Source organism: Aquarana catesbeiana, linkage group LG10 (genome assembly GCF_042186555.1).
Source record: "Aquarana catesbeiana isolate 2022-GZ linkage group LG10, ASM4218655v1, whole genome shotgun sequence".
NCBI lineage: Eukaryota > Metazoa > Chordata > Amphibia > Anura > Ranidae > Aquarana > Aquarana catesbeiana.
The window spans coordinates 72792307-72820059 of NC_133333.1; the positions used below are offsets into that span (position 1 = coordinate 72792307).

Below are 27753 nucleotides of genomic sequence, written 5' to 3' on the forward strand. Positions count from 1 at the left end.
CCAGAAAAGTTTGTGGTCATACAATGCCAGTGCTTGGCTGGCTGACATACAAAGGGAATGCAACCTGCTCAGCAAGTGGAACCCAACGTTGGCAATGCTGCCATGGCTGCACACACAGCAGAGGGCCATCAATGAGTACCTGTGCGAGTATGGCACCAGGACAGGATCAGGGGAGCTTGGCTTCTTTTCACCACACCAGTGGCTACTGATCAAGGATGCATGCACTGTCCTGTCACCATTTGAGGATGCCACAAGGATGGTGAGCAGCGACAATGCATGCATCAGGGACACTGGCCCTCTAGTCTTCCTGCTGGAGCACACTTCTTTGTGGTATCATGGACAGGGCACTTGAGGCAGAACAACGTGAGGAAGACGAGGACTTCCTTTCCTCTCAAGGCCCCCTTTATCCAGATAGCATTCTTGCGGGTCCGCCAAACGCACAGGAAGAAGAGGAGGAGGATTGTGTCAGCATGAATGTCAAGGATAACACGCAGCAGTCTTCAAAGGATGATTTTCAGTCCCCACAAACCCAAGGAGTTGTACGTGGCTGGGAGGAGGTAGTTACGGATAATGTGATCCTTAGTGACCCAGAGGACTCAGAATTGAATGCCACTACAAACTTACGCTGCATGGCCTCCCTGATTCTGCAAAGCCTGCGAAAGGACCCTAGGATTCGTGGAGAGGAATCATTACTGGCTGGCAACCCTTCTTGATCCACGTTACAAGGGTAAGGTTGCAGAACTCATCCTGCCAGGGGGAGCAGAGGATGAAACATCTTCAGGGTGCCTTGAAGAAAAGTTTGTGTAAGGCATTTTCAAACCCTTACCATTTCCTGGTGCTTGACAACGTGTTTCTGAGGCTTTGTTCAGTTAGAGGAAGAGCGGTGGAGAAGGTGGCCGGCTGACTGATGCCTTTAAACAATTTTTAAGTCCTCAGCGCCAAGGTCTGATAGGTTCCAGCAACCATTGCCAGCGTCTGCAATTATATGGTGCAGGAATATCTAGAGGCAAGAGCAGATTTGGAGACCTGCTTTCTGAATGCACATTCAGTACTGCTGGAGGGTTAGTAACGGATCAAAGAGTGCGCCTGTCCACAGACTTGGTAGGCTCACATTTATAAAAAATGAATCAGTCCTGGATCAGCAGCTATCAAGCACCTGATGCTGATGTCACTGATTGAATTTGCTATGGATATGGGATCCCTTGAAGACTGCCTATGCTTCCTGTCCTATTCCTTCTCAATCATGATGATGCTAGCTTTCAAAAATATTTTTGGTTTAGGGCACCACCACCCAAGGCCCATTGTTTCTTCCCCTGTTTAACAGGGGCATGTAATTACAATTTTTGAAACTATATTTAACAGCAGGGCTTGTTCCTGCACCCGACAAGAGTAACTGTGAGGGGTTACAGTGTTCTGGCACCACCAACATCTAAGGCCCAACGTTCCTGCCCCTGTTTAACAGGGGCATGTAATTAAAATTTTTGAAATAATATTTAACAGCAGGACCCGTTCCTGCGCCCAACAAGAGTAACTGTGAGGGGTTACCGTGTTCTGGCAACACCTATACCGAAGGTCCAATTTTTCTGAAGAGTATATAGTGCAGTCCGTATAGTATATATACTGCAGTTCAGAATATATAGTGCAGTCAGTGTAGTATATATAATACAGTGCAGGGTATATAGTGCAGTGTACAATATATAATATAGTGTATTGAAGTGGTTAAGGGGAACCCTATGGCATACCAAGCCCTTTGGGTCTGGTATAGATTGTAAGGGTAACGCCACACAATATTTAAAAAAATATGGCGTGGGGGGGGCCCCCAAAATCCATACCAGGCCCTTCAGGTCTGGTATGGATTTTAAGGGTAACCCCGAGCCAAAAAAATTTCAAAAATGGCGTAGGGGTCCCCCAAAATCCATACCAGATGCTTATCCGAGCATGTAACCTGGCAGGCCGCAGGAAAAGGAGGGGGGTAAGGGAACCTTACCAGGCCACATTCCCTCAACATGGGGAGGGTGCTTTGGGGTCTCCCCAAAGCACATTGTCCTCATGTTTATGGGGACAAGGCCTCATCCCCACAACCCTTGCCTGGTGGTTGTGGGAGTCAGCGGGTGTGGGGCTTATCAGAATTTTGAAGCCCCTATATTCTGGCTCCCCTATGTGAATGGGTATGGGGTACATGGTATAGATTTTGGCGGGGACCCCCACGCCATTTTTAAAAAAAAATTTGGCATGTGGAGTTTGGAGTTCTCCTTAATATCCATGCCAGACCCGAAGGCCTGGTAATAGACTGGGGGGGACCCACGCCATTTTTAAAAATGATTTTTTTTATGTATATTGCCAGGATCCGGCAATACATTAAAGCCGCGAACAATTTTAAATTATATTTTTATCTAGAAATGTAAGTTTGCTGCGGTACTGTTATAAACATAGGGGAAATGCGTTACTTTACAGGCAGACTAAGGGGACACCCAGGCACAATATTTAAAGGAATATTTCATTTTTATTGTTTCACGTTAAGCATTCTTAAAATCATTACACCTGAAAAAACTGCAGTTTTAAAAACTTTTTTCTGCATTAATACATGTCCCATGGGCCAGTACCCGGTCCCACTTTTTATGGCAATAACTTGCATATAAGCCTTTAAAATGAGCAGTTTTGATTTTTCACATTCGTGTCCCATAGATTTTAATGGTGTTGTCATGTTCGCACAAATTTTTTGTCTGTTCGCATGTTCTGGTGCTAACCGAACTGCAGTGGTGCTCGGCTCATCCCTACTAGAGGCTTCTCCTTCAAGGTAACTGGGGATGTAACAATGCCACCTAGGGTCTGTCCCCTACAGGACCTTAGGTGCAAGCTTCTCCCTGGACGGGTAGAACAAGACTTCAAAAAGTGACCTGCCTGGCCACAATAAAGGCACAATCTCTCCCACCTCCTAAAGACCCTCTCGTGTGAAGTGAGAGAGACGTGTGAAGCCCAAATGCATGCGTTCTACTTCACTGGCAGACTTGGTACCAGGAGGCATGGGAAGTGAGGGAGGCAAGGGTTGGACTGCAAAGCTCAGAGCCAAATGTACAGGAGGCTTCTGCAAGCGCTCCTTAAAGGAAGGTCTCTCTCGGAGTCTGGAGTCAATGAGAATGGCAAACGTGATCAACTTCTCCAGATCTGTAGGTATGTCTTGGGCTGCTATCTCATCTTTGAGGTTATCTGAGAGACCATGAGAAAAAGCAGCCATAAGGGCCTAATTGTTCCAAGTGACCTCTGCTGCCAGAGTACGGAATTCAATGGCGTAATCGACAACAGTTCTCATACTTTGATGGACATGAGGTTTTGGGCAGCAGAAGTGGAGCGTGCATGAATGTAAAATATCCTTTTAAGGGAAACCACAAACTCTGGATAACTCCCAGGCCAAGGCTCTATCAGAAAGCAAAGAAATGATGAAGCCGACTTTGCTTCTCTCTGCGGGGAACGCCTGGGGCAGCATCTCAAAGTATACCCCAACCTGGTTCAGAAACCCTCTGCATTGAACTGGATTGCCCCCAAATCACTGGGGAAGTGGAGTGGAACCAGACATACCTATTACAGAGGAAATATTTGAGGCGCGTGCCTGCACAGAGACTGGAGCAGTAGCAGGAATTGCCTGCAACACAGGTTTTACTGGAACAGCCACAGTGTGAGGATCCAGGTGAGTAGTGTGAATCAGAAGCATCTGTAATGCTATTGCAAACTGATCCATGCGGTGATCCTGGTCTTTCAACCTGGAAAAAATATTACCAGTAGGTCATTTGCCTGTATCTTCTGAATTCATGGCCTTTGCCTACTGTCAGGAACCATGAAACAGACGGAGACAGAAAATCCAGTAAAAATCACACCTTTTAATAACATGGTAAAAATGGTACAACTGGTAAATGTAGTCAAAACATAGCCAAGCTTCAGTAGCCAAATCGGGTAGTCAGAACAAGCCAGGAAATCAGGGAGCCAGAGATCAGTGTAGTCAGAGGCAGCAGACAGGATCAGGAACCAGAAGGGACGTCAGCCAGGCAAGTCTTCAACAAGAACACAGCAGAGAGTCTCTAGATATGTTTGACCAAGGTGAAGGCAATTGATGAAATGAACCAGGCAGTTTAAATAGCCAGGAGGGGCTTCACTGAGGAGCAGGAGATTATCAACAGGTGAGCCACTGTGGAACGATGAATTCTGGCAATTAACCGACAGCTGAGCAACCTGAGCACAGAGTGTTCTTTCACACTGAGGCGTATTTTTAGCGGTGCTTTACCGTAGTTTTAGGTGCGCTATTCGGCTGCTAGTGGGGTGTTTTTAACCCCCACTAGTGGCCAAAAAAGGGTTAAAACTGCAGCGGCGCTTTGCCGGCGGTTCAGCAGTGCTGATCATTGATTTCAATGGGCAGGGGCGCTTTAGGAGCGGTGTATAACACCGCACCTTCAGCGCTGCAAAGATGCTGCTTGAAGGACTTTTTTTACCATTCTGCAAGCGCACTGCTCCAGTGTGAAAGGAGTGAGAGGAGAGGCTCTTTACAGGCGCTATGCAGGTGCTATTTTTAGCGCTATAGCGCCTGTAAACCGCTTTAGTGTGAAAGCAGCCAGAGAAGGAAGGACTGAGAGCTCAGCCCCGACACACTTCCTTAAATAGAGTAACCGTGTTCACCACTAGAGGGCAGCCTAACCATATTAATGGTATACAAACCATCCTGGCATGCACCAACATGTTGTCGTAGACCATACAGCATCCATATAACTAAGGATTAGCTTCTCTTTAGTGAGTGAAAACATTATACTTTAACACAATGCTAATTTTTTTATATATATTAATTTCATACAGATTATAGATACACGACTTAATATAATTAAAATGCATGCAACACTTCTGTTTGATATTAATTGAATAATTAATTATATAAATCAATCCTCCTGATAAATAAAATGAAAATTACATTAATTTAACTCTATAATGACACTTGTTATAACATTAGTTCATTGTCAAAAATAAGTAAAATCACTGGAATAATACTAAAGTGTTCTAAAAGGTTTATTAAAATGTAAATGGTTCCCAATTTGTTCAACAATACATAATTATATATTTAACTATATATATTTAACTGTTGTTTATATATCGCCTGGATATTTGCTGAACCATGTTAGTTCCCCTCCATTGTGGTATATAGAAGAAAACCTTAGAGTCTGCAAAAGACTTGAGACTGGGGCAGAGGTTTAACTTCCAGTAGGACAGCAGAAAACTAACACTGCACATTACCCTGAACACACCATCCCCACCGTGAAACATGGTGGTGGCAGCATCATGTTGTGGGGATGCTTTTCTTCAGCAGGGACAGGGAAGCTGGCCAGAGTTAAAGGTAAGCTGGATGGAGCCAAATACAAGGCAATCTTTGAAGAAAACCTGCTAGAGTCTGCAAAAGACTTGAGAGTGGAGCAGAGGTTCACCTTTCAGCAGGAGAACGACCCTAAACATACAGCCAGAGCTACAATGGAATGGTTTAGAGCAAAGCATATTCATGTGTTAGAATAGCCCAGTCATTGTCCATACCTAAATCCAATTGAGAATCTGTGTCAAGACTTGAAAATTGCTGTTCACAGACGCTCTCCATCCAATCTGACAGAGCTTGAGCTATTTTGCAAAGAAGAATGGGCAAAAAGTTCACTCTCTAGATGCGCAAAGCTGGTAGAGACATACCCAAAAAGACTTGCAGCTGTAATTGCAGCGAAAGGAGGGTTCTACAAAGTATTGACTCAGGGGGGCTGAATACAAATGCACACCACACTTTTCACATGTTCATTTGTATAAAAAAAATTTAAACCATTTATCATTTTCCTTACACTTCACCACTTTGTGTTGGTCTATCACATAAAATCCCAATAAAATACATTTATGTTTTTAGTTGTAACATGACAAAATGTGGAAAATTTCAAGGGGTATGGATACTTTTTCAAGGCACTGTAAATAAAGCTGATTACTGTAAGTTATTTGTGCAAACATGGACAAAATGACTGCTGAAATTACTATAAACTGATAATAAGAGCCATTTGTGCACAGTCCAACACACTACAATTTGCGTAAATCTAGAGTGGGAAGTAGAGTATACAGGGCCTAAAGATTGGACCCTTGGGAATGGAGCACTGTATTGTAAAAGAGGTAAGGGGGGGTGGCTCATGTCGTACCATAACTGGAAATATTGTTTCTTTTTACTGGAATCCAGTAAAGACTTAAGCAACAGTGGAGAGCTGGAAAGGTAAGTACAGGATGCCTACTATAAAGTGAATCTGCCACAACCTCTACTATATTTAAAATAACATGAGAAATTGACTCTTCCACTGCTATTCTCCTTCTGAAAATTCTAGTTTCCTGCCTGTCAGGCCCTCTAGCTTCAATGCTTTCTGAGCCAGTGAGCTGGAAGACATATACAGAGTTTCAACATTATTCTGAATTAATTGTGGCATGCTTATTTTGAGTCAGTGCTTCAAAGTATTGAAACTCAAAAGAGTTAGCTAGAATTTTCAGAAGTGAAGATTCCTTGTATGTTATTTTGAGATTTACAGTGCATCTGAATTTCTAATCTTTTGGGGTAGTGCAAAGAAAAACTTACACTGAAAATGTTTACAGTCTTTTAAAAATGTATGCCTACTACAAAAATAATAAAGTGATTCACTGTTCTGCCTATCCAGGACAAAGTAAAAGGTAACTTCGTATTGGAACTACTCATTGGATACCTCCCTTCCATTGTCATCACTGCTGCTAATTTTATTCTTCCAACACTCTTCAATATCACCATCAAGTGGGAGAAGTACACCTTCAGCACAGAAGTCAGGTTTACACTTCTCAGGTCTGTATTGCCACCTGGAATTTCTATTTATACATAGTCTTTGATAACATAACATGTCTCTTGTCAGTTAAGATTTTTCTATTTCTAGTTATTACATTATTTTATATTCACCTAACATCAAAGGAATTTAAAACAATATAATTTTTTTAGTATTGAATCTGCTAAATAAATACCATATATAAAAAGTATACATTCTCTTTAAAGTGAAGTAATGAGAAAAATAATCTGTAGATATTAAGAGAAGACATAACCAGTCAATAAATGAAATATTTTAAAAGTAGTAATAGTACTAGGTGGACGGGTGTGCAGATGGCCATACCATCTGTATCAGCTTACGCACTCTAGCTCAATTGAGTCTAGAACACAAGAAACTAACTAAAAGATATTGTCACACTGGTATTGGGTGTCTGTCACGGATCTACCCCTCCACCCCCGACCATTGCTGGAGAGGCTGTGGCCAGTGCGGCACATTGTTGCACCTATGGTGGGAGTGGCTGGTGATCAGACCCTTCTTAGCAGACATTAAAGTACAGATCAAAGACATATTAGGTGTGGATGTGCCCTTCTCTCCACTGCACTTTCTCCTCCATATTCCTCCATTACCAGTTAGCCATTATGAATGCGACCAGGCGTTTACTCCCAGTGTACTGGAAGCAAGCTCATATCCTAAGCCGCGAGGAATGGATACAAAGGGTGTGGGAGATTAGGGCAGGGGAGGAATGGGTGGCAACCTGTAGGGGCACAAAGAAACTTTTCTTTTTTTCTTAATTTCATCTTTATTTATTTTCAAAGATTACAATACAAAACAGAGCCTATTGGGCATACCCATACTCACCAATGTATATAAAACATGAGCAACCCAGGTACCTTGTCTAGTGACATTGCGACAGTGACCTACTCTGCCTGATCGACCAATTTTAATAGTTGTTTACCTATGTTCTATCTTTACATAAGGACTCTATATGTGTATACGGGCCCGCTGCGGGGCGATCCCCCAATCTATGGGGTCACGCAAACTCTGCGGCACGTCCGCACACCCACCGACCCCTTGAGGCTAGGTGTGGAGCATTTTTCTTTATCTAATTTCACTTCCCCCTCTCTTCCATATGACAGGGCCGAAGGTACATAGGTTTACTTCTTCCCTTTGCATCCCCCCCCCATGCCCCACCAATCTTCTATATATAGTGTATTTCTTTGCAGTCATTCCTTACCTATAGGGGAAAGAGGAGATAGAAGAGGGGCCACACATGTCACTATGGTGACTGTGATTGTCGTGTTGATTACTATGCCTGAAGTCTGAGCTTTTAGATGCCTTGGCTTCTTAGCCTATCTACTTCTCTGTTGACGCCACCCAGACCCAGGAACTTTGCCTGTAAGCCATTCATGTAATCGGGGCAATTGTTAGCCCCTTTTTGCCTAAGGAAAGTCCTTTTTATTACATATTTTTATTTGTGATAAATAAATAATTTTTTTCGGATTTACACTATGGATGCCCGTTTTTAATTACATGTGGATACCGCTTTGCATATATCTTGCTCCGGAGTAGGAGAACTTATCGTTCCCGGGGATATCCAGATTGGAGACCCAGTATACTACATGCTCTTTACCCCTGCAGGGGTGGGGGCTTCTGGTGAGTGCATATACCTAAGGGAGAGCACGAGAAGTCACTTTATTTGATGCACAGAAGTTGATATAAAGTAGCATCACAAGTCACTTTTATGGGAATATGGACACTGGATATTGAGAGACTTTTTGTTATAGATTGTTTTCATCAATGGACTTTATATTCATCATTGCTATACATTTGATATATTTTTTTTCTTTCAGTTTGATTCACTTGGTAATAAGCAATTTATTTGCTACACAGTTTTTTTTTTTTTCAATAACATTTTTATTTTATTCTGTTACCAAAGTTAACATTGCATAGAATACAACGGGAGAGGTAGTAGAAAAGTGCGATGCATGGTGTTAAACAAACAAGTACAAGTATATGTAGTATTTTCCTTAGTGTGTTGCGAGAGAGTTATGGCTTCTAAGCTAGCATGGTTACAACAGCTTCTCAGCATCGCAAATTAAGGGTAAACCTCTCATATCTGATAACAAAAATAACTTATATAATAAGAGCAAGAGAAGAGAAAAAAAAGAGAAAAGAATAGGGAAAGAAGAGAAGTAAAGTCACCTGAGTGAGTCAATGATCCGTTTATAAAGAGTCCTCCCGGAGGTGCCACAGCTCCCAGACCCTATCGTGGGCTTCTAATCTGTCCTGCATCCTGGCCGTCATCTTCTCCTTCAGTTCCACATCTTTAATCCTCGCATACAATGCCTCAGGGGTAGGGGGGGTTTCTTTTTCCAATTCAATGCTATGAGGCATTGTGCGGCCGTTAAAATATGGCGTACTAGTTTTTTATTGGTTTTAGAAATCCTTAGTGGGGATAGGCCTAATAAGAAAAATTTAGGGGTCATAGGAAGTGATTTTCCCAAGAGATTGGTCAGTAACTGCTGAACTTTTCCCCAGAAGGTGACAATTTGGGGGCACTCCCAGTAAATATGAAGAAGGGTATCCCTGGCTCCCGAGCATCTCCAGCATCGATCTGAGCTAGTGGGGTAAATGGCATGAAGTACATCTGGGGTCATGTACCAGAAGAACATTATTTTGTATGCGTTTTCTTTATACAATGTGCAAATTGAACTTTTCGCTGCCTGAGACCATATCGCCTGCCATTGTTCTGTGGAGAGTTCCTCCTTAAGGGCTTTCTCCCACTTAATCATGTAGAGGTGTTTGCCTTGCGCCTCTACTGAGTAAGAATTTAGGATTTTATAGATATCAGAGATCAGTCCCCTCTGAGTCAAACCTGTCATAACCAAGTTTTTAAAGGGTGTTAAGGGGGAGAATCGCAGGTCAGGCGCTATGGTCAGGGCGTAGTGGCGGATCTGTAAGTAGCTATAAAAAGCTTGGCGTGGTATATCATATTTAGTTTGGAGTTCGGAGAAGGATAATATCCTACGTGTTCTAGGGTCTATTATGTTGCCGAAGTGGAACAGGTTCCACGAGAACCACGGGTAGGACATCTGGTGTGTGAGGCTATCCGGCACTTTAGGGTTGCAGATAAAGGAAGTTAAGAGCGATTTTTCAGAGGAGAGGCCATGTGGGGAGCGCAGTGCTTTCCACATCTTACGGAGTTGGGACATAGCTCCTAATAGACGTTCAGGGGGCACCTCTGCGTCCGCACACCAGAGCAAGCTATTTGGGTGGGTTGGGGCCAGCCAGATCTTCTCAATTTCTGTCCACTTATTGTAGGACCACTGGGTGGACCATAAGATTATAGCTCTGAGTTGAGTGGCTTGGTAGTATTTAATTAGATTTGGTAATGCGAGCCCACCGTCAGACCGAGCTGCCATAAGGACTGATTGGGGAATTCTATGCTTTTTATGATTCCAGACAAATTTAAGTATATCTATCTGAAGTTTTCTGAGACGTTTGTATGGAACTGAAATGGGTAATGTTTGAAATAAATAGAGTAATTTCGGGAGGATCGTCATTTTAATGGACGCTATCCGCCCTAAGAGGGAAAGGTGGTGTTTTTTCCATCTGAGGAGCATGGCTCTGATAGAATGAAATAGGGGGGGGGGAATTTTCCTGATAAAGAGTTGCGAATGTTGGAGTAATGCGGATTCCCAGATATTTTAGAGATATAGTTTTCCAGTGATATGGGAAGTTGGCCTGTAAGTGTATGATTTCTGATTCAGGGATATTTATGGGAGGGCTTCTGATTTGGACGCATTAATTTTATAGCCCGATAGGGCCCCATATTTATCCAGCTCGGCGTGGAGATTCAGGAGGGATATTCTAGGTTGTGTCAGGGTCATAATGATATCATCAGCAAACAATGAAATTTTAAACTCCCTACCTCGGACTGATATTCCGTGGATATCCGGGTTACCTCGGATGTGGGCTGCTAAAGGTTCCACGCATAGCGCAAACAGTAGGGGAGAAAGGGGGCACCCCTGCCGTGTACCGTTGTGTATTGGGAAAGGGGCCGAAAAGGCAAAAGGAGTCCTGACCTGTGCAGTGGAGTTAGAGTATAGGTGTTGCACCACTCGCAAGAAAGGGCCCCTCAATCCTATATGCTGTAGGGTGGCGAACAGGAAGGGCCAACCCAAACGGTCAAAGGCTTTTTCGGCGTCCAGGCTTAGAAGCAGAGATGCCGAATCCTCTCTGTTCGCCACATCCACTAGGTCAATCACTTTCCTCGTGTTATCCCCCGCCTGTCTAAGCGGCACGAAACCTACTTTATGTATGAGAGAGGGGAGAACTACATTCAGGCGGATTGAGAGTAGTCTCGTGAAAATTTTTAAGTCGGAATTTAAAAGGGCAATGGGTCGATAATTAGCACATAATACGGGGTCTTTGTCTGGTTTGGGAATCAAGGTAATAAACGATCTCTGCATGTCAGCTGGGACCGGAGTGTCCCGGAGAAAGGTGTTAAAAAGTCTGCTCATATATGGGAGTAGGAGCGGGAGGAAAGTTTTATAGTATTCGTATGGTAGGCCGTCAGGACCTGGTGATTTACGAGATGGTAGTGATTTGATCGTAAGCTCTATTTCTTCCTCTGTAATAGGTGCGTTTAGGGCCTCTAAGTCTGTAGTTTGTAGGCGGGGGACACCACTTTGTTCTAGATAACGATGTAATCTAAGTGAGATCTCTGGGGCGGGGGGATTTTTTGGGATGTCTGGATTGTTATAGAGGTCAGTGTAGAAGTCTGCAAAAGCATGTGCAATATCTTTGGGATGGGATAGCAAACAACTTTTTTATTCTTAATTTGGTGGGGCGTTGAGTTAAGGGAGTCCTCCCGCAGCTTTTTTGCCAGCAAGGAAAGTGCTTTGTTTCCCCTATCGTAGTACACCTGCTTTAAACGAAGCAGGGCTTTTTCCACTTGTCCCAGCGCAAAGTCCCTCAGGATCGTCCTAAGCTTAATAACCTTCCTGAGAAGGGGTACAGTAGGGGATGTTTGAAGCTGTGTCTCTAGAACCTGTAGTTCCTTCTCAGTTCGGTGTTTTGTGGCTAGTGCGTCTTTTTTCATGGCCGACGATAGGGCTATGCATTTACCCCTGATGACCGCCTTATGGGCTTCCCATAGCGTAGCAGGAGAAATGTCAGGGGTGTTGTTTTCCTTAAAGTAAAATTTCAGGGAAGAGGTTAATTCTGTGGTTGACTGAGGATGTTGAAGGAGAAAAGTGTTTAGTCTCCAGTTGCAAGGTCTAGGGTTGGGGGATTCCACGTCTAATGTGAGTGTAATCGGGGCGTGGTCAGACCAGGAGATCGGAAGCACCCTGGCTTCACAAACTATTCTAAGAGTAGAGTTATTAACAAAAAAGTAGTCAATCCTGGTGTGGGTTTTATGGGGAGCTGAGTAGAAGGTGTACTGCCGATCCCCTGGGTGGAGGGCCCTCCAGGCATCAAAAAGAGCATGTTTTCTAAGTAGTTGGCGAAAGAGCTTCGAGTCTCTAATGGCTCGAGCTGATGGTGCCCGGGGGTCCACCACAAGGCGGTCGGCATTTGTGGAGTGAATTAAGTTGAAGTCTCCCCCCACCACCAAGATCCCATGTTCAGAGCGAAAGAGACGTGCAAACATTTTAGATAGAAATCTATGTTGTTTGACATTAGGTGTGTACAGAGCGCACAGGGTGATCTCCCGGGACTGCCATCGACCCCTAACAATAATATAGTGACCGTGTGGATCACCATAGTGACTCTCATATACAAATGGGGAACCTTGCTTAATGAGTATGGCCACCCCTGCTCGTTTATGTGGTCCTGAGGAAAGGTAGCTGTTTGGGAATTGCTTGGATGCGAAAGCAAAGGTGCCCCCCCTGTCAAAGTGTGTCTCTTGGACAAAAATAACGTCAGCGCCAGATTGATTAAATTCCCTCAGTGCCAGATGCCTCTTTTTATTGGAATTTAATCCATGGACATTTAATGAAAATATCCTAGCCATGGTTGGGAAGGGGACGGAGTTCGTGTTACCTGGGTTGAAGGCGACGGCCGTGGATCCTGGGATTGGGAGCGGGCAACCTCCGGTGAGGGATCCGTACCTAACCCGCGGTCCATGTAGAGAGTCACTCAGGGGCAGGGAGAAGACAATGAGAGAAGAGAAGACTAGAAAGAAGAAACAAAGGTTAGTGTTAAACAAAACAAGACAGAACCAAAAAAATGTTTTCAGCTGACCTTGAAAGGTCGATGGACCTAGGTCAGTACGGTTTCCCAAGGATCCGCCCAACTCCGCTCTAGCAGAGTAGGTCAGGTGGATGCAGGGGAGCCCTAGGTTGGTCATATAACAAGATATTATCAAAACTATTGTGACAATCGTCACTTAATTAGAGGAGGGGTTGGTGAGCAAAAAAATCACCTACGCTCCCAAGCCTCGACGGAGACATGCCCATAAAGTAAAACAAAAGCAAACTTAGGAATGAAAAAACTGAGGCAAAAAATTGGGGACTGAGTGAACAAAATGTCCAGGACAGATCTATCAGCCTAGTAGAATGGCTGAGCATCTATGAATTTAAGGATCCAAGGAAAAATTATGAGTTCATTTCAGCCATTTCTGGATTTGGAACTCTTGTGAGGGGTACCATCCTTCTGGGTGCGATTAGAGGAGGGAACCTTCTGCCACATTGTAGGCGGTGGGGGTGGGACAGTTACTAAGTCCCAATCCGGGAGTTGAGGGGGGCTAATCCCCAAAACGTCACAGAAATTGGTTAGATCTTCTGGATACCGTAGAACAGCAGATCTGCCTTGGTTCTTGGCTGTAAGGGTAAAGGGAAATCCCCACCGATAGGGGATATTTTCTTCTTGAAGGATACGTAGAAGAGGTTGCAAGAGTCTGCGCTTCTGTAGGGTTATCCAGGAGAGATCTGGAAATAGTTGCAGGTGTGCATCCTGGAAGGTTACCTTACGTGTCAAACGGGATTGACGCATAATGTCCTCCTTTAAGGGGTATGAGCTTATTCTGCAGATAATGTCCCTTGGTTTAGAGGTGAGATTCTTGGGGTGGAGAGCCCTGTGGGCTCTATCCATGTCGATACGATTGGTCAGGGGGTCCCGAAGTAGATTGTTAAATATGTGTTGTAATTTGTTGTGGATGTCCTCCGGACCGTCTGTCTCCGGAACTCCTCGCACTTGAATATTATTTCTGCGCCCTCTATTATCCAAGTCCTCAAGGTGGCGCTGCATTTCCCTTAGTTGGGTGCGGTGATCTGCTCCTTGAATTTGAGTCCTATGGACTGCTAATTTAGTCTCTTGAATTTCCTCCTCGGCCATTTCCACCCTGTCAGCTAGGTGTTTAAGGCCTGTTTGTAGTATCTGTATTTCTGAGCGACAGGTGGATTTCACATCTGCGATCAGTTGTTTAAAGTCATCTTTGGTGGGCATCGCCTGTAAATAGGAGTACCACTCATTAGGAAGTGGGTGATGGGGGACTGGTGGCGGGCTTTGCTGTGGTGGTCGTTGATGAGATGCTTGCTGGCATTGTAATTGCAGTGCAGCTTCATCTCGCATGGCAGGTATGGATTGTGGGGATGCAGTCCATATGTTTCCCCAGGGCTGTCCCTGGGTATGTGTGGGGGCCTCGGCCTCTTCCACAGCGTAACATTGGGGGACAGATGCTGAATCTTTTCGGCCTGAATTTGCAGGGTGTGCAGCCTGCTCTTTAGGGGTGCTCAGTGCTTGAGAAAATGAAAGTCTCTGCGCTTTAGGTGGGGGTGAGCCAGGTATGAGGGTTCTGAAGGCCGCTGCGGGATCATCAGGTCCAGGTGAGGTATTGGAGGCCGGGAATCTTGGATCCGGCAGGGCCGGAAAGTCCGCTGAGATATCAGAGGATGACGGGGATCCCAGGGCATCCCCCGGCAAGCAGGGATCTGAGGCTGTCCGCAGCAGGCGTGGGAAGGCCTCCGAGCATTGAGTGTAAAGGGAGAGAGGGGGGCCAAATATGGCGGCTGGGGGATCACGTGGCGCGGTCCCAGGATGGCCAGGGCAAATCGAACTCACCGTTCCCGAAGGAGAGGAGATGCCTGTGATGCGTTGCAGGGCTGGCGGTGTGCTTTCCGGGACTCGGTGTGAGTTCAGGTCCGGCTGGGGGAGCTGTGTGGAGAGCCTGGAGAGGGCCGCCAAGGCCTCCGGCGCCATATTGGCTGTGCTGCCTGACGGACTGTCGGTCTGCGGGAAGAAGGACCGGAGGTCCGATGACGAGCCGGGTGGTGGCTGTGATGATCCCCGGGCTTTAGCGGATCGGGGGGCCTTGGATCTGCCCATGTAGCTGTAGCGTAGCGTCCCCAAATGAGTCTTTAGCTGCGGGCTTAGAGAGAGCAGACGACTCAAGCGTCCATCTAGGTCGGCTTCCGGTCACGCCCCCGCTACACAGTTTTTAATGATTGTATATTCATTGGTGCTATACATTTTTTCTATATTTTTTTCCGTCACTTGATTCACTTGTAAATTAGGAGTTTACTTATTACTAGCACCAGATTATCAGTTAGTATTTACTTTGTAATAATGCACCATTTTTGATGTGGATTAATATTATTATACAGGTTTTATATAGCGCCAACAGTTTGCGCAGCACTTTACAACATGAGGGCAGACAGTATGCTTACAATACAAATCAATACAGGAGGGATCAGGGGGCCCTGCTCATTGGAGCTTACAATCTAGGAGGGAGGGTCAAGTGGAAACAAAAGGTAATAACTAGGGATGAGCTTTATGTTCGGGTCGAACAAGAGTTCAACTCGAACATTGGCTGTTCGCCTGTCCGCCGAACAACAAACAATTTGGGGTGTTCGCGGCAAATTTGAAAACCGCGGAACACCCTTTAAAAGTCTATGGGAGAAATCAAAAATTATAATTTTAAAGGTTAATATGCAAGTTATTGTCATAAAAAGTGTTTGGGGACCTGGGTCCTGCCCCAGGGGACATGTATCAATGCAAAAAGTTTTAAAAACGTCAGTTTTTTCAGTGAAACAATAAAAGTGAAATATTCCTTTAAATTTCGTTCCTGGGGGGTGTCTATAGTATGCCTGTAAAGTGGTGCATGTTTCCAGTGTTTACAACAGTCCCTGCACAAAATCACATTTCTAAAGGAAAAAAAGTCATTTAAAAGTACTCGCAGCTATAATGAATTGTCGGTCCCGGCAATACACATAAAAGTCATTGAAAAAAAACGGCATGGGATTCCAACACAGTCCATTACCAGGCCCTTTGAGTCTGGTATGAATATTAAGGGGAACCCTGAACCAAAATTTTAAAAAAAATTGTGCGGGGGTCCCCCCAAATTCCATACCGGGCCCTTCAGGTCTGATATGGATATGAAGGGAAACCCCGCACCAAAATATAAAAAAAATGGCGTGGGGGTCCCCCTCAAAATCCCTACCAGACCATTCAGGTTTGGTAGGGATTTTAAGGGGAACCCCACGCCAAATTTTTTTTTTAAAATGGCGTGGGGATCCCCCCAAAAATCCATACCAGACCCTTATCCGAGCATACAACCTGGCAGGCCGCAGGAAAAGAGGGGGGACGAGAGAGCGCCCCCCTCCTGAACCGTACCAGGCCACATGCCCTTAACATGAGAAGGGTGCTTTGGGGTAGCCCCATGTTGATGGGGACAAGGGCCTCATCCCCGCAACCCTTGCCCGGTGGTTGTGGGGGTCTGCGGGTGGGGGGCTTATCGGCATCTGGAAGCCCTCTTTAACAAGGGGACCCCCAGATCCTGGCCTTCCCCCTGTGTGAAATGGTAACGGGGTACAAATGTACCCCTACCATTTCACAAAAGAAGTGTCAAAATGGTAAAAATGACATGGCAAGTCCTTTATTGAAAAATAAAAAATAAAAATGTCCCACAAAGTCTTCGTCTTCTTCTCTTGCTCCGCCGATGGACTCAAAAAGAAAAAAAAAAGGCGCACCGACCCACCTCCATGGGAGGCAACCGCCATATGATGGATCCTCGCAGGTGATAGTTCTTTTATAACTGAGGGCGGGGCCACACAGTGACGTTCCTGGGTGACCCCCGCCCCCCTCTGATGCACGGGGACATCCCTATGGCTTCTCTGTAGCGTCAGAAGGGGGTGGGGTCACCCGATTACCTCACCGGGTGGCCCCGTCCCCCTCTGATGCTATGAGGAAGCCATAGGGCTGTCCCCATGCGTCAGAGGGGGGCAGGGTCACCCGGAGACGTCACCGTGTCGCCCCACCCTCAGTTATAAAATAACTGTCACCTGCAAAGACACGTCATATGGCGGGTGGCTCCCATGGAGGTGGGTCGGTAGCGGCTTTTTTTCTTTGGTCCGTCGGAGCAAGAGAAGAAGAAGATGAATGGACTTTGTGGGACATTTTTATTTTTTCATTCTTTAAAAAAGGACATGTCCCAAGCCGTGTCTTGTCATTTTTACCATTTTGACACTTTTTTTGTGAAATGGCAGGGGTACATTTGTACCCGTTACCATTTTACACAGGGGGGAAGGCCGGGATCTGGGGGTCCCCTTGTTAAAGGGGGCTTCCAGATTCCGATAAGCCCCCCACCTGCAGACCCCCACAACCACCGGGCAATGGTTGTGGGGATGAGGCCCTTGTCCCCATCAGCATGGGGACAAGGTGCTTTGGGGGCTACCCCAAAGCACCCTCCCCATGTTGAGGGCATGTGGCCTGGTACGGTTCGGGGAGGGGGCGCTCTCTTGTCCTGCCAGGTTGCGTGCTCAGATAAGGGTCTGGTATTGATTTTTTGGGGGACCCCCACACCATTTTTTTTTTATTTTGGCGCAGGGTTTCCCTTAAAATCCATACCAGACCCTTGGGTCTGGTATGGATTTTGAGGGTGACCCCCAAGCCATTTTTTTTAATTTTGGCACGGGGTTCCCCTTAATATCCATACCAGACCTGAAGGGCCTGGTATGGAATTTGGGGGGACCCCCATGCAATTTTTTTTTAAATTTTGGTTCTGGGTTCCCCTTAATATTCATACCAGACCCAAAGGGCCTGGTAATGGACTGTGGGGGAATCACATGCCGTTTTTTTTGATGACTTTTATGTGTATTGCTGGGACTGACAATTCATTATAGTTGCGAGTACTTTTAAATGACTTTTTTCCTTTAGAAATGTCATTTTGTGCAGGGACTGTTGTAAACACTGGAAACATGCGCCACTTTACAGGCATACTATAGACAACCCCCAGGTACCAAATTTAAAGGAATATTTCACTTTTATTGTTTCACTTTAAGCATTATTAAAATCACTGCTCCTGAAAAAACTTCCATTTTTAAAACTTTTTTTGCATTGATACATGTCCCCTGGGGCAGGACCCAGGTCCCCAGACACTTTTTTATGACAATAACTTGCATATAAGCCTTTAAAATTAGCACTTTTGATTATTCATGTTCGTGTCCCATAGACTTTAACGGTGTTCGCGTGTTTGAACAAGTGTTTTGCTTGTTCGCATGTTCTGCTGCGAACCGAACCGGGGGGTATTCGGCTCATCCCTAGTAATAACTGTGGGGGGTGAGCTGATGGAGAAAATGAAAAAACAGTTGTTAGGTGTGGGTAGGGTAAGCTTCTCTGAAGAGAAGGGTTTTCAGGGATTGTCTAAAAGCTAATAGAGTAGGAGATAAGCAGACAGATTGGGATAGGGCATTCCATAGGATTTGGAAAAGTACTGGAGGCGAGCATGGGAGGAGGGGATGAGGGAGCTAGAGACCAGGAGGTCTTGAGAGGAACAAAGAGAACGAGTAGGTTGGTATTTAGAGACTAGGCTAGTGATGTAGCTGGGGCCTTAATTGTGGATGGCTTTGTACGTAGTTGTTAGTATTTTGAATTTAATTCTTTGGCCGAGCGGAAGCCAGTGGAGGGATTGACAAAGAGAAGTAGCAGACACAGGGCGATTGGTAAGGTGGATGGGTCTGGCAGCAGTATTTATGATGGATTGAAGAGATGATAGACTATGTAGAGATAAGCCAATGAGAAGGGAGTTGCAGTAGTTGAGGCGAGAGATGACCAGCGAGTGAATTAAGAGCTTTGTTGTGTCATTGGTTAGAAAGGGGTGTATTTTGGAGATGTTGCAGAGGTTGAGGTGGCAGGATTCGGACATTGATTGGACGTGTTGCTTAACCACTTCAATACCAGGCACTTAGACACCTTCCCGCCCAGGCCAATTTTCAGCTTTCAGCGCTGTTGCAATTTGAATGACAATTGCGCAGTAATACAACACTGTACCCAAACAAATTTTTTATCATTTTGTTCCCAAAATTAAAGCTTTATTTTGGTGGTATTTGATCACCTCTGCGGTTTTTATTTTTTGCGCAACAAATCAATAAGACCAAAAATTAAAAAAAAAAAACAAGTTTTTCTTTGTTTCTGTTAAAATTTTTTGTAAATAAGTATGTTTTCTTCTTCAATGACAGGCACTGATATGGCTGCACTGACGGGCACTGATACGGTGGCACTGATGGGCACCGATGAGGTGGCACCAATAAGGGTGGCACTGATGAGGTGGCACTGACGGGCACTGATGGGCACTGATAGGTGGCACTGATAGGTGGCACTGGTATGCGGCACTGATGGTCACTCATAGGTGGCAGTGATGGGCACTCATAGGTGGCACTGATGGACACTCGTAGGTGGCATTGATTGGTACTTATGGGTGGCACTGATGGGTACTTATGGGTGGAACTGATAGGTGGAACTGATGGGCACTGATAGGTGGCACTGATGGGCACTGATAGGTGGGCACTGACAGGTGGCACAGATGGGCACTGACAGGTGGCACCGATGGACACTGACAGGTGGCACTGATGACACTGATTGGTGGCACTGATAAAACTGATTGGTGGCATTGCTGGGCAGAACTGAAACATAATGGTGCCAATTAGTGCCCATTTGTGGGCACTGATTGGCACAGATTGGGCACATTGGGCACATGTGGATGGCCATGGGGTACATACCTGGCCATCCACATGTTGCCCCTTCCCTGGTGGTCCTAGTGGCGATCCCTGGTGGTCCAGTGTGGTGATCTGAGGGGGGGTTGCACTGATAAACAATCAGCGCAGACCACCCCTGTCAGGAGAGCCGCCAATTGGCTCTCCTCTACTCGCGTCTGTCAGACGCGAGTGAGGAAGAGCCGATCAACGGCTCTTCCTATTGACATTGTGATCAGCCGTGATTGGACACGGCTGATCACGTGGTAAAAGGCTCTTTACCAAGATCAGTGGAGCGGTGTGTCAGGCTGACACACCGCTCCACTGATCGCCGCGATGCGCGCCCCCGTGGGCGCGCGGCGGCATGTTATCCTGCTGGACATCATATGATGCCCAGTCAGGATAACTGAACCACCGCCCGGCCGTCATCTGCTATGGGCCGGGCGGGAAGTGGTTAAAGGAGTGTTCAGAGTCCAGGACTGCACCTAGAACCTTGGCATGTGGGGATGGGCTTATAGTTGTGCCATCGATTTTGACAGGGAGGTCAAGGGAAGGGGCATATGGGGGAGGAAAAATTATAAGTTTGGTTTTGGGTAGATTGAGTTTGAGGAAGTGGTGTGACATCCAGACTGATATATCTGATAGTAAATTAGTGATACGTTAGGAGACAGAGGGAGTGAGCTGAGGGGTAGAGAAATAGATTTGGGTGTCGTCAGCGTAGAGGTTTAGAACCCCATTAAAGTCTATGGGACTCGAACGTTTGAAATCAAAAGTGCTAATTTTAAAGGCTAATATACAAGCTATTGTCCTAAAAAGGGTTTGGGGACCCGGGTCCTGCCCCAGGGGACATGTATCAATGCAAAAAAAAGTTTTAAAAACGTCTGTTTTTTCGGTAGCAGTAATTTTAATGATGCTTAAAGTGAAAAAAAGAGTGAAATATTCCTTTAAATATCGTACCTGGGGGGTGTCTATAGCATGCCTGTAAAGTGGCGCGTGTTTCCTGTGCTTAGAACAGTCCCTGCACAAAATAAAATTTTTAAAGGAATAAAAGTCATTTAAAACTGCTTGCGGCTTTAATGTAATGTCGCAGCAATATGGATGAAAATCAGTGATACAAATGGCATGGGTACCCCCCCAGTCCATTACCAGGCCCTTTGGGTCTTGTATGAATATTAAGGGGAACCCCGCACCCAAATTAAAAAAAGGAAAGGCGTGGGGCCCCCAGGCCCTATATACTCTGAACAGTAGTATACAGGCGGTGCAAACAAGACAGGGACTGTAGGTTTGTTGTTAAGTAGAATCTGTTTGTAATTTTGAACTGGTACATTTTTAAAGTGTAGCTCCAGCCAAAAAATCTATTTTTAAGCTTTTTGGAAAACATAGGGAAGGGTTATCATCTCTGTGACATTTGTTTTGCTGTCTGTGCACTTCTTCAGAAGATTTCACCTCACTTTCTGTCCCAATGACAAATGTTTTTTGAAAATTTGGGGGTTTTAGTGAAACAAGGATTGGTGATAAAGCATCAGTGAAGAGGAGACACGTTTTTCCCATATTAACTCTTACAGGAGAGAATTTCCCTTCCTAGGGGTAGATTTCATCTCACTTCCTGTTGTCTCCTTCCGTTTGCAATTAGTCGTTTGTAAGTTGGATGTTTTAAAGTAGGGGCCTGCCCTATATACTCTGCCATAGTTGCCAACATTGTAAAAATATTTTTAGGGACACTTTTTTGGCTGTAGGCGCATTATAATTAGGGGGCAGGGCATGCATTTTTGGGCGTGACATAGTTGAAATAAAAAATGTGGTGCGCGAAGCTGAAAAATGGGCGTGATTTACACGGAAAAATGGCCGTGGCTTAAATGGGCGTGGCTCAAAGGGGGTGTGGCTAGAGTCTGAGATGAATGAGGGATGGAGAGGAAAAGGGGGAAAGGGGGGGACAGGGAGGGGGGAACAGAGATGGAGGGACAGCAGCCCCAGATCCTACACCACAATAGCAATATGTGTATTCCAGAGTTTAACAATCAGCAGATAAAGATACTCCAAATACCTGGTGTTAGCACTTCAATCATGCCGCCGCCATGATTGTTATGGTGTCAGGATGATTGAAGCGCATTATTTCTATTATTACATTGTAATATAAAATGAAATCATTCAACTCACCATAATACAGAATCAGTGGGAGCCCTGAGCGTGTCACCTGCCACGTTGCCTGCCACCAGATGCCATCAGGTGTCCCCTGCAGAGCCCCTCCTTACATCAGGTGCCCCATCAGTGGAGTCCTCCTTCCATCTGTGTCCCCATCAGTCCTCCTTACATCTGTGTCCCCATCAGTCCTCCTTACATCTGTGTCCCCATCAGTCCTCCTTACATCTGTGTCCCCATCAGTCCTCCTTACATCTGTGTCTCCATCAGTCCTCCTTACATGTTGTGGTGTCCCCATTAGTCCTCCTTACATCTGTGTCCCCATCAGTCCTCCTTACATCTGTGTCCCCATCAGTCCTCCTTATATGTCGTGGTGTCCCCATCAGTCCTTTGTACATGTCATGGTGTCCCCATCAGTCCTCCTTACATCTGTGTCCCCATCAGTCCTCCTTACATCTGTGTCCCCATCAGTCCTCCTTACATGTCGTGGTGTCCCCATCAGTCCTCCTTACATCTGTGTCCCCATCAGTCCTCCTTACATGTAGTGGTGTTCCCATCAGTCCTCCTTACATGTCGTGGTGTCCCCATCAGTCCTCCTTACATGTCGTGGTGTCCTCATCAGTCCTCCTTACATGCCAGTGGTGTCCCCATCAGTCCTCCTTACATCTGTATCCCCATCAGTCCTCCTTACATCTGTGTCCCCATCAGTCCTCCTTACATCTGGTGCCCCTCTGTGACATCCAGACTATACGGTCCCCCCTGTGACATCCAGACTGGCCCCCCATGACATCCAGACTATACAGCCCCCCTCTGTGACATCCAGACTATACGGCCCCCCCTGTGACATCCAGACTGGACCCCCGTGACATCCAGACTATACAGCCCCCCCGTGACATCCAGACTATACAGCCCCCCGTGACATCCAGACTATACGCCCCCCCGTGACATCCAGACTGGCCCCCCAGTGACAGCCAGACTGGCCCCCCCGTGACATCCAGACTATACGGCCCCCCATGACATCCCGACTATACGGCCCCCCCATGACATCCAGACTGGCCCCCCCGTGACATCCAGACTATACAGCCCCCCTGTGATATCCAGACTATACAGCCCCCCCTGTGACATCCAGACTGCCCCCCTGTGACATCCAGACTGGCCCCCCCTGTGACATCCAGAAGATACGGCCCCCCTGTGACATCCAGACTGGCTCCCCCGTGACATCCAGACTGGCTCCCCCGTGACATCCAGACTGGCCCCCTGTGACATCCAGACTGGCCCCCTGTGACATCCAGACTGGCCCCCCCTGTGACATCCAGACTGGCCCCCCCTGTGACATCCAGACTGCCCCCCGTGACATCCAGACGATATGGCCCCCCCGTGACATCCAGACTGGCCCCCCCGTGACATCCAGACTGGCCCCCCCGTGACATCCAGACTGCTCCCCCTGTGACATCCAGACTGGCCCCCCTCTGTGACATCAAGACTATATAGCCACCCCTTTGACATCCAGACTATATGGCCCCCCGTGACATCCAGACTGGCCCCCGCTGTGACATCCAGACTATACGGCCCCCCCGTGACATCCAGACTATACATAAAAAAAAATCATTATTGTTTTATTTACTTTGTTAGAGTGATGTGAACGCTATTAGACCCTGCTGCAGACAGTTTTCTATTACAATTTATTGCACTTTAATTGCACATAACGCACTTTTGATTATTTTACCACAATTCTGTGGTGGTTTTATTTGAATTCATCCTATTATTTTTCCAAGTTATTATCCTTTTATCATATTAGACATCTTTGAACACATCACAGTAGCGCGAAGGCCCTTCACTCCGATATATCTAGACTATATGGCCCCCCTGTAACATCCAGACTGGCCCCCCTGTAACATCCAGACTGGCCCCCCCGTAACATCCAGACTGGCCCCCCGTAACATCCAGACTGGCCCCTCCGTAACATCCAGACTGGCCCCCCCTCGTGACATCCAGACTGGCTCCCCCGTGACATCCAGACTATACAGCCTCCCCTCTGTGACATCCAGACTATACAGCCTCCCCTCTGTGACATCCAGACTATACGGCCCCCGTGACATCCAGACTGGCCCCCCATGACATCCAGACTATACGCCCCCCCCCCCGTGACATCCAGACTGGCCCCCCCATGAAATCCAGACTATATAGCCCCCTGTGACATCCAGACTATACAGCCCCCCGTGACATCCAGACTATACAGCCCCCCGTGACATCCAGACTATACAGCCCTCCGTGACATCCAGACTATACGCCCTCCGTGACATCCAGACTACATGGCCCCCTGTGACAGCCAGACTGGCCCCTCCGTGACATCCAGACTGCCCCCCCTGTGACATCCAGACTGCCCCCCCTGTGACATCCAGACTGCCCCCCCCTGTGACATCCAGACTGCCCCCCGTGACATCCAGACTATACGCCCCCCCTGTGACATCCAGACTATACAGCCCCCCTGTGACATCCAGACTGCCCCCCGTGACATCCAGACTATACAGCCCCCCTCTGTGACATCCAGGTTATACGGCCTGGTCAAGCTGAGCCACATGGTTACAATGGAGATTGAGCTATGGCGCCGCCCATCCCCCACCCCTTTCCATAACAGGTCACAGAGACTGGCAGCGGGGCGGAGCGGGCTGGGGGGTGCGCGGCGCTGCAGCTCAATCTCTATTGTAGCCATCTGGCCAGCCTACTTCTACGGTCTTCTTGAAAATGGCGGCCGGCGGAGAGATAGTCTCCCCCGGCCGCGGACCTCTAGCGGCCGGCGGCGCGAACCTCGGCGGCAAAAATCAGGAAAAACAGAATTTCCCAGGACATCTCCTGGGAATCTATTAAATCGGGAAAAGGGTCTAAATCCCAGGAATGTCCCGGGAAATTCGGGACAGTTGGGAAGTATGCTCTGCTGAAATTGGGGCCTTAGGTGTTGGTGTTGCCACAACACTGTAAGTCCTCACAGTTACTCTTGGTGGGAGCTGGAACGGGCCCTGCTGTGAAATATTATAAAAAGAATTGTAATTACATGCACCTGCTGAACAGGGGCAGAAAAATTGGGCCTTTCGTGGTGGTGGTGGTGGTGGTGGTGGTGTTGCCACAACCCTAAGCCCTCACAGTTACTCTTGGTGGGCGCAGGAATGGGCCCTGTTGTGAAATATTAGATCAAGAATTGTAATTACATGTCCCTTGACACGTACCTTGGAAGTGAGCCTGACGTGCAGAGGGAGACCTCTCGCACGGCTCTGGTTCCAGGATCACTGGAGTGGGAACAGTGACCCTCGGAGCACAGCGGGGTAGGAGAGCCTGCAGGGTCCGCTTGACTGGAGATGATGTCCGCTTGGCAGAGACAGGAACAGGCTTGATTGCTGTGGATGCAGGAACGCTGAGAAGTAGCAGGCAGGTGCGCACAGATGCAGGACTGTAGGCAGATGCACATGGATGCAGGACTTGTAGCAGATGCACACAGATGCAGGACTTGTAGGCAGATGCACACGGATGCAGGATAGCAGGCAGATGCACACAGATGCAGGACAGCAGGCAGGAGCAGGGTCAGACAAGAGAATGGTCAAAGTCCAGGTAGAATCGGCAACAGGAGATCAAACAAACAAGAACACAGAGCAGGTCAAAGGCAAGCCAAGGGGTCAGGACTGGAGATAGCAGCGAGGTCAGGAGAAGCCGGGTAACACTGGAGCAGATACAGGTTCAGGATCAGGTACAGGATGAGCTGTAGATCAGACAGCAAGGATGCATTCTGAAGAGGCCCCTTTTAAGGATCACTGGGTGCCAAAGCTGCGCTACTGTGTGCGCGTCTGCGGTCTGCGCATGCGCATTGGTGCACGTCTATTCACTGCTGAATGCCTATGGACTGGAACACATCCCAATGGACCCGTGCGCCCGCGGCCAGTTGCAGAGCCATGCGCAGCACGTCCATGACATCCCTGTTGAACAGGGGCAGAAAAATTGGACCTTAGGCACTAGTGCCACAACACTGCAACCCCTCATGGATGCTATAGTTGGAGCGCAAGAATGAGCAATGCTGCAAAGTATTGCATCAAAAATTGTAATTATACGCCCCTGTTAAACAGGGACTGAAAATTTGGGCCTTGGGCACTGGTGCTTGTGCCACAACACTGCAACCCCTCACAGATACTCTAGTTGGAGCGCAGGAATGAGCCCTGCTGCAAAGTATTGCATCAAAAATTGTAATTACATGCCCCTGTCAAACAGGGGCAGAAAAATTGGGCCTTGGCCACTGGTGGCGGTGCCCAGAACCAAAAATGTTCTTACAAGCTATCAGCATGAAAATTGAGGAGGAAGAGGATTGTCACTCAGCATAACAGGATAGTCACTCAGCATCAGCAAAGGCAGTCTTGAAGGGATCTCACATTAAAAAAAAAATCAATCGGTTACATTAGCATCAGGTGCTTGGTAGCTGGTGATCCAAGACTGATTCATTTTTATGAAGGTCAGCTGATCGACCGATTCGGTGGACAGGCGCACCCTGTGATCGGTTACAAAGCCTCTAGCAGCACTGAATGTGCGTTCCGAAAGAACGCTGGATGCAGGACAGGCCAGTAGCTCAATTGCATACTGTGCAAGCTCTGCCCAGTGATCCATCCTCAACACCCAGTAACCCAGAGGATTTTCGGTGGGAAAGGTGTCCACGTCTGATCTTGCCCCTAGGTAATCCTGCACCATGTGAATCAGACGCTGGCAATGGTTGCTGGAACCTATCAGACCTTGGGGCTGCGGACTAAAAAATTGTCTGAACGCATCAGTCAGACGGCCACCTTCTCCACCGCTCCTTCTGTGACTGGCTGAAGCCTCAGCAACACGTTGTCCAAGAGGACTAGGAAATTGTAACCTCCCAGGCTCTGGAAAAGCGTTGCACAAACCTTTCTGCAAGGCCTCCCGAAGACGTTTCATCCTCTGCTCCCTCTGTGATGGCAAGATAAGGCCGGCAACCTTACCCTTGTAATGTGCATCAAGGATAGTTGCCAGCCAGTAATCATCCCTCCCCTTGATACCATGAATGTCGAGGATCCTTCTGCAGGCTTTACAGGAACAAGGAGGCCATGCAGCGTAGGTTTGCTGAGGCATTCGGTCCAGAGTCCTCTGGGTCACTAAGGATGACATGATCTGCAGCCACCTCCTCCCAGCCACGTACAAGTCCATGGGTTTCTTTGGACTGTAAATGATCCCTTGAAGACTGCTGCCGATGCTGAGTGCCAGGCTCCACCTCCATGCTGACACAATCCTCCTCCTTGTCCTCGTCCTCTTCCTGTGTGATCGGGCACGCAGGAACACTATCTGGATAAAGGGGGCCTTGAGAGGTAAGGAAGTCCTCCTCTTCCTCCCTCTCAAGTGCCTTGTCCATTATTCAACGCAGCGTGTGCTCCAACAGATGGACAAGAGGGACAGTGTCACTGATGCATGCACTGTCACTGCTCACTATGCTCGTTGCCTTCTCAAATGGTGACAGGACAGTGCATGCATCCCTGATCATAGCCGACTGGCTTGGGGAAAAAGAAACAAGGTCCCCTGACCCTGTCCTGGTGCCATAGTCACATAGGTACACATTGATGGCCCTCTGCTGTGCGTGCAAATGCTGCAGCATTGCCAACGTTGAGTTCCACCTGGTGTGGGCATGTCACAGATTAGGGGGATTTTAGGCAGGTTAAATTCCTTTTGGAGGTCAGCCAGCCAACCACTGGCATTATATGACCTGCGGAAATGCACACAGACTTTCCTGGCCTGCCTCAGGACATCCTGTAAGCCAG

The 27753-nt window shown here is 47.1% G+C and overlaps 1 protein-coding gene across 3 annotated transcripts in view; it reads left to right on the forward strand.

The window, feature by feature from the left end:
- The window catches only part of TMC4 (transmembrane channel like 4), a 1453434-nt gene that overhangs the window by 749639 nt on the left and 676042 nt on the right, over positions 1-27753 (forward strand). For all 3 annotated transcript variants that reach the window (XM_073602282.1, XM_073602283.1, XM_073602285.1), the window contains exon 9: positions 6699-6856. In XM_073602282.1, the coding sequence (XP_073458383.1) occupies positions 6699-6856 (158 nt within the window). The remainder of the gene's footprint in view (positions 1-6698; positions 6857-27753) is intronic.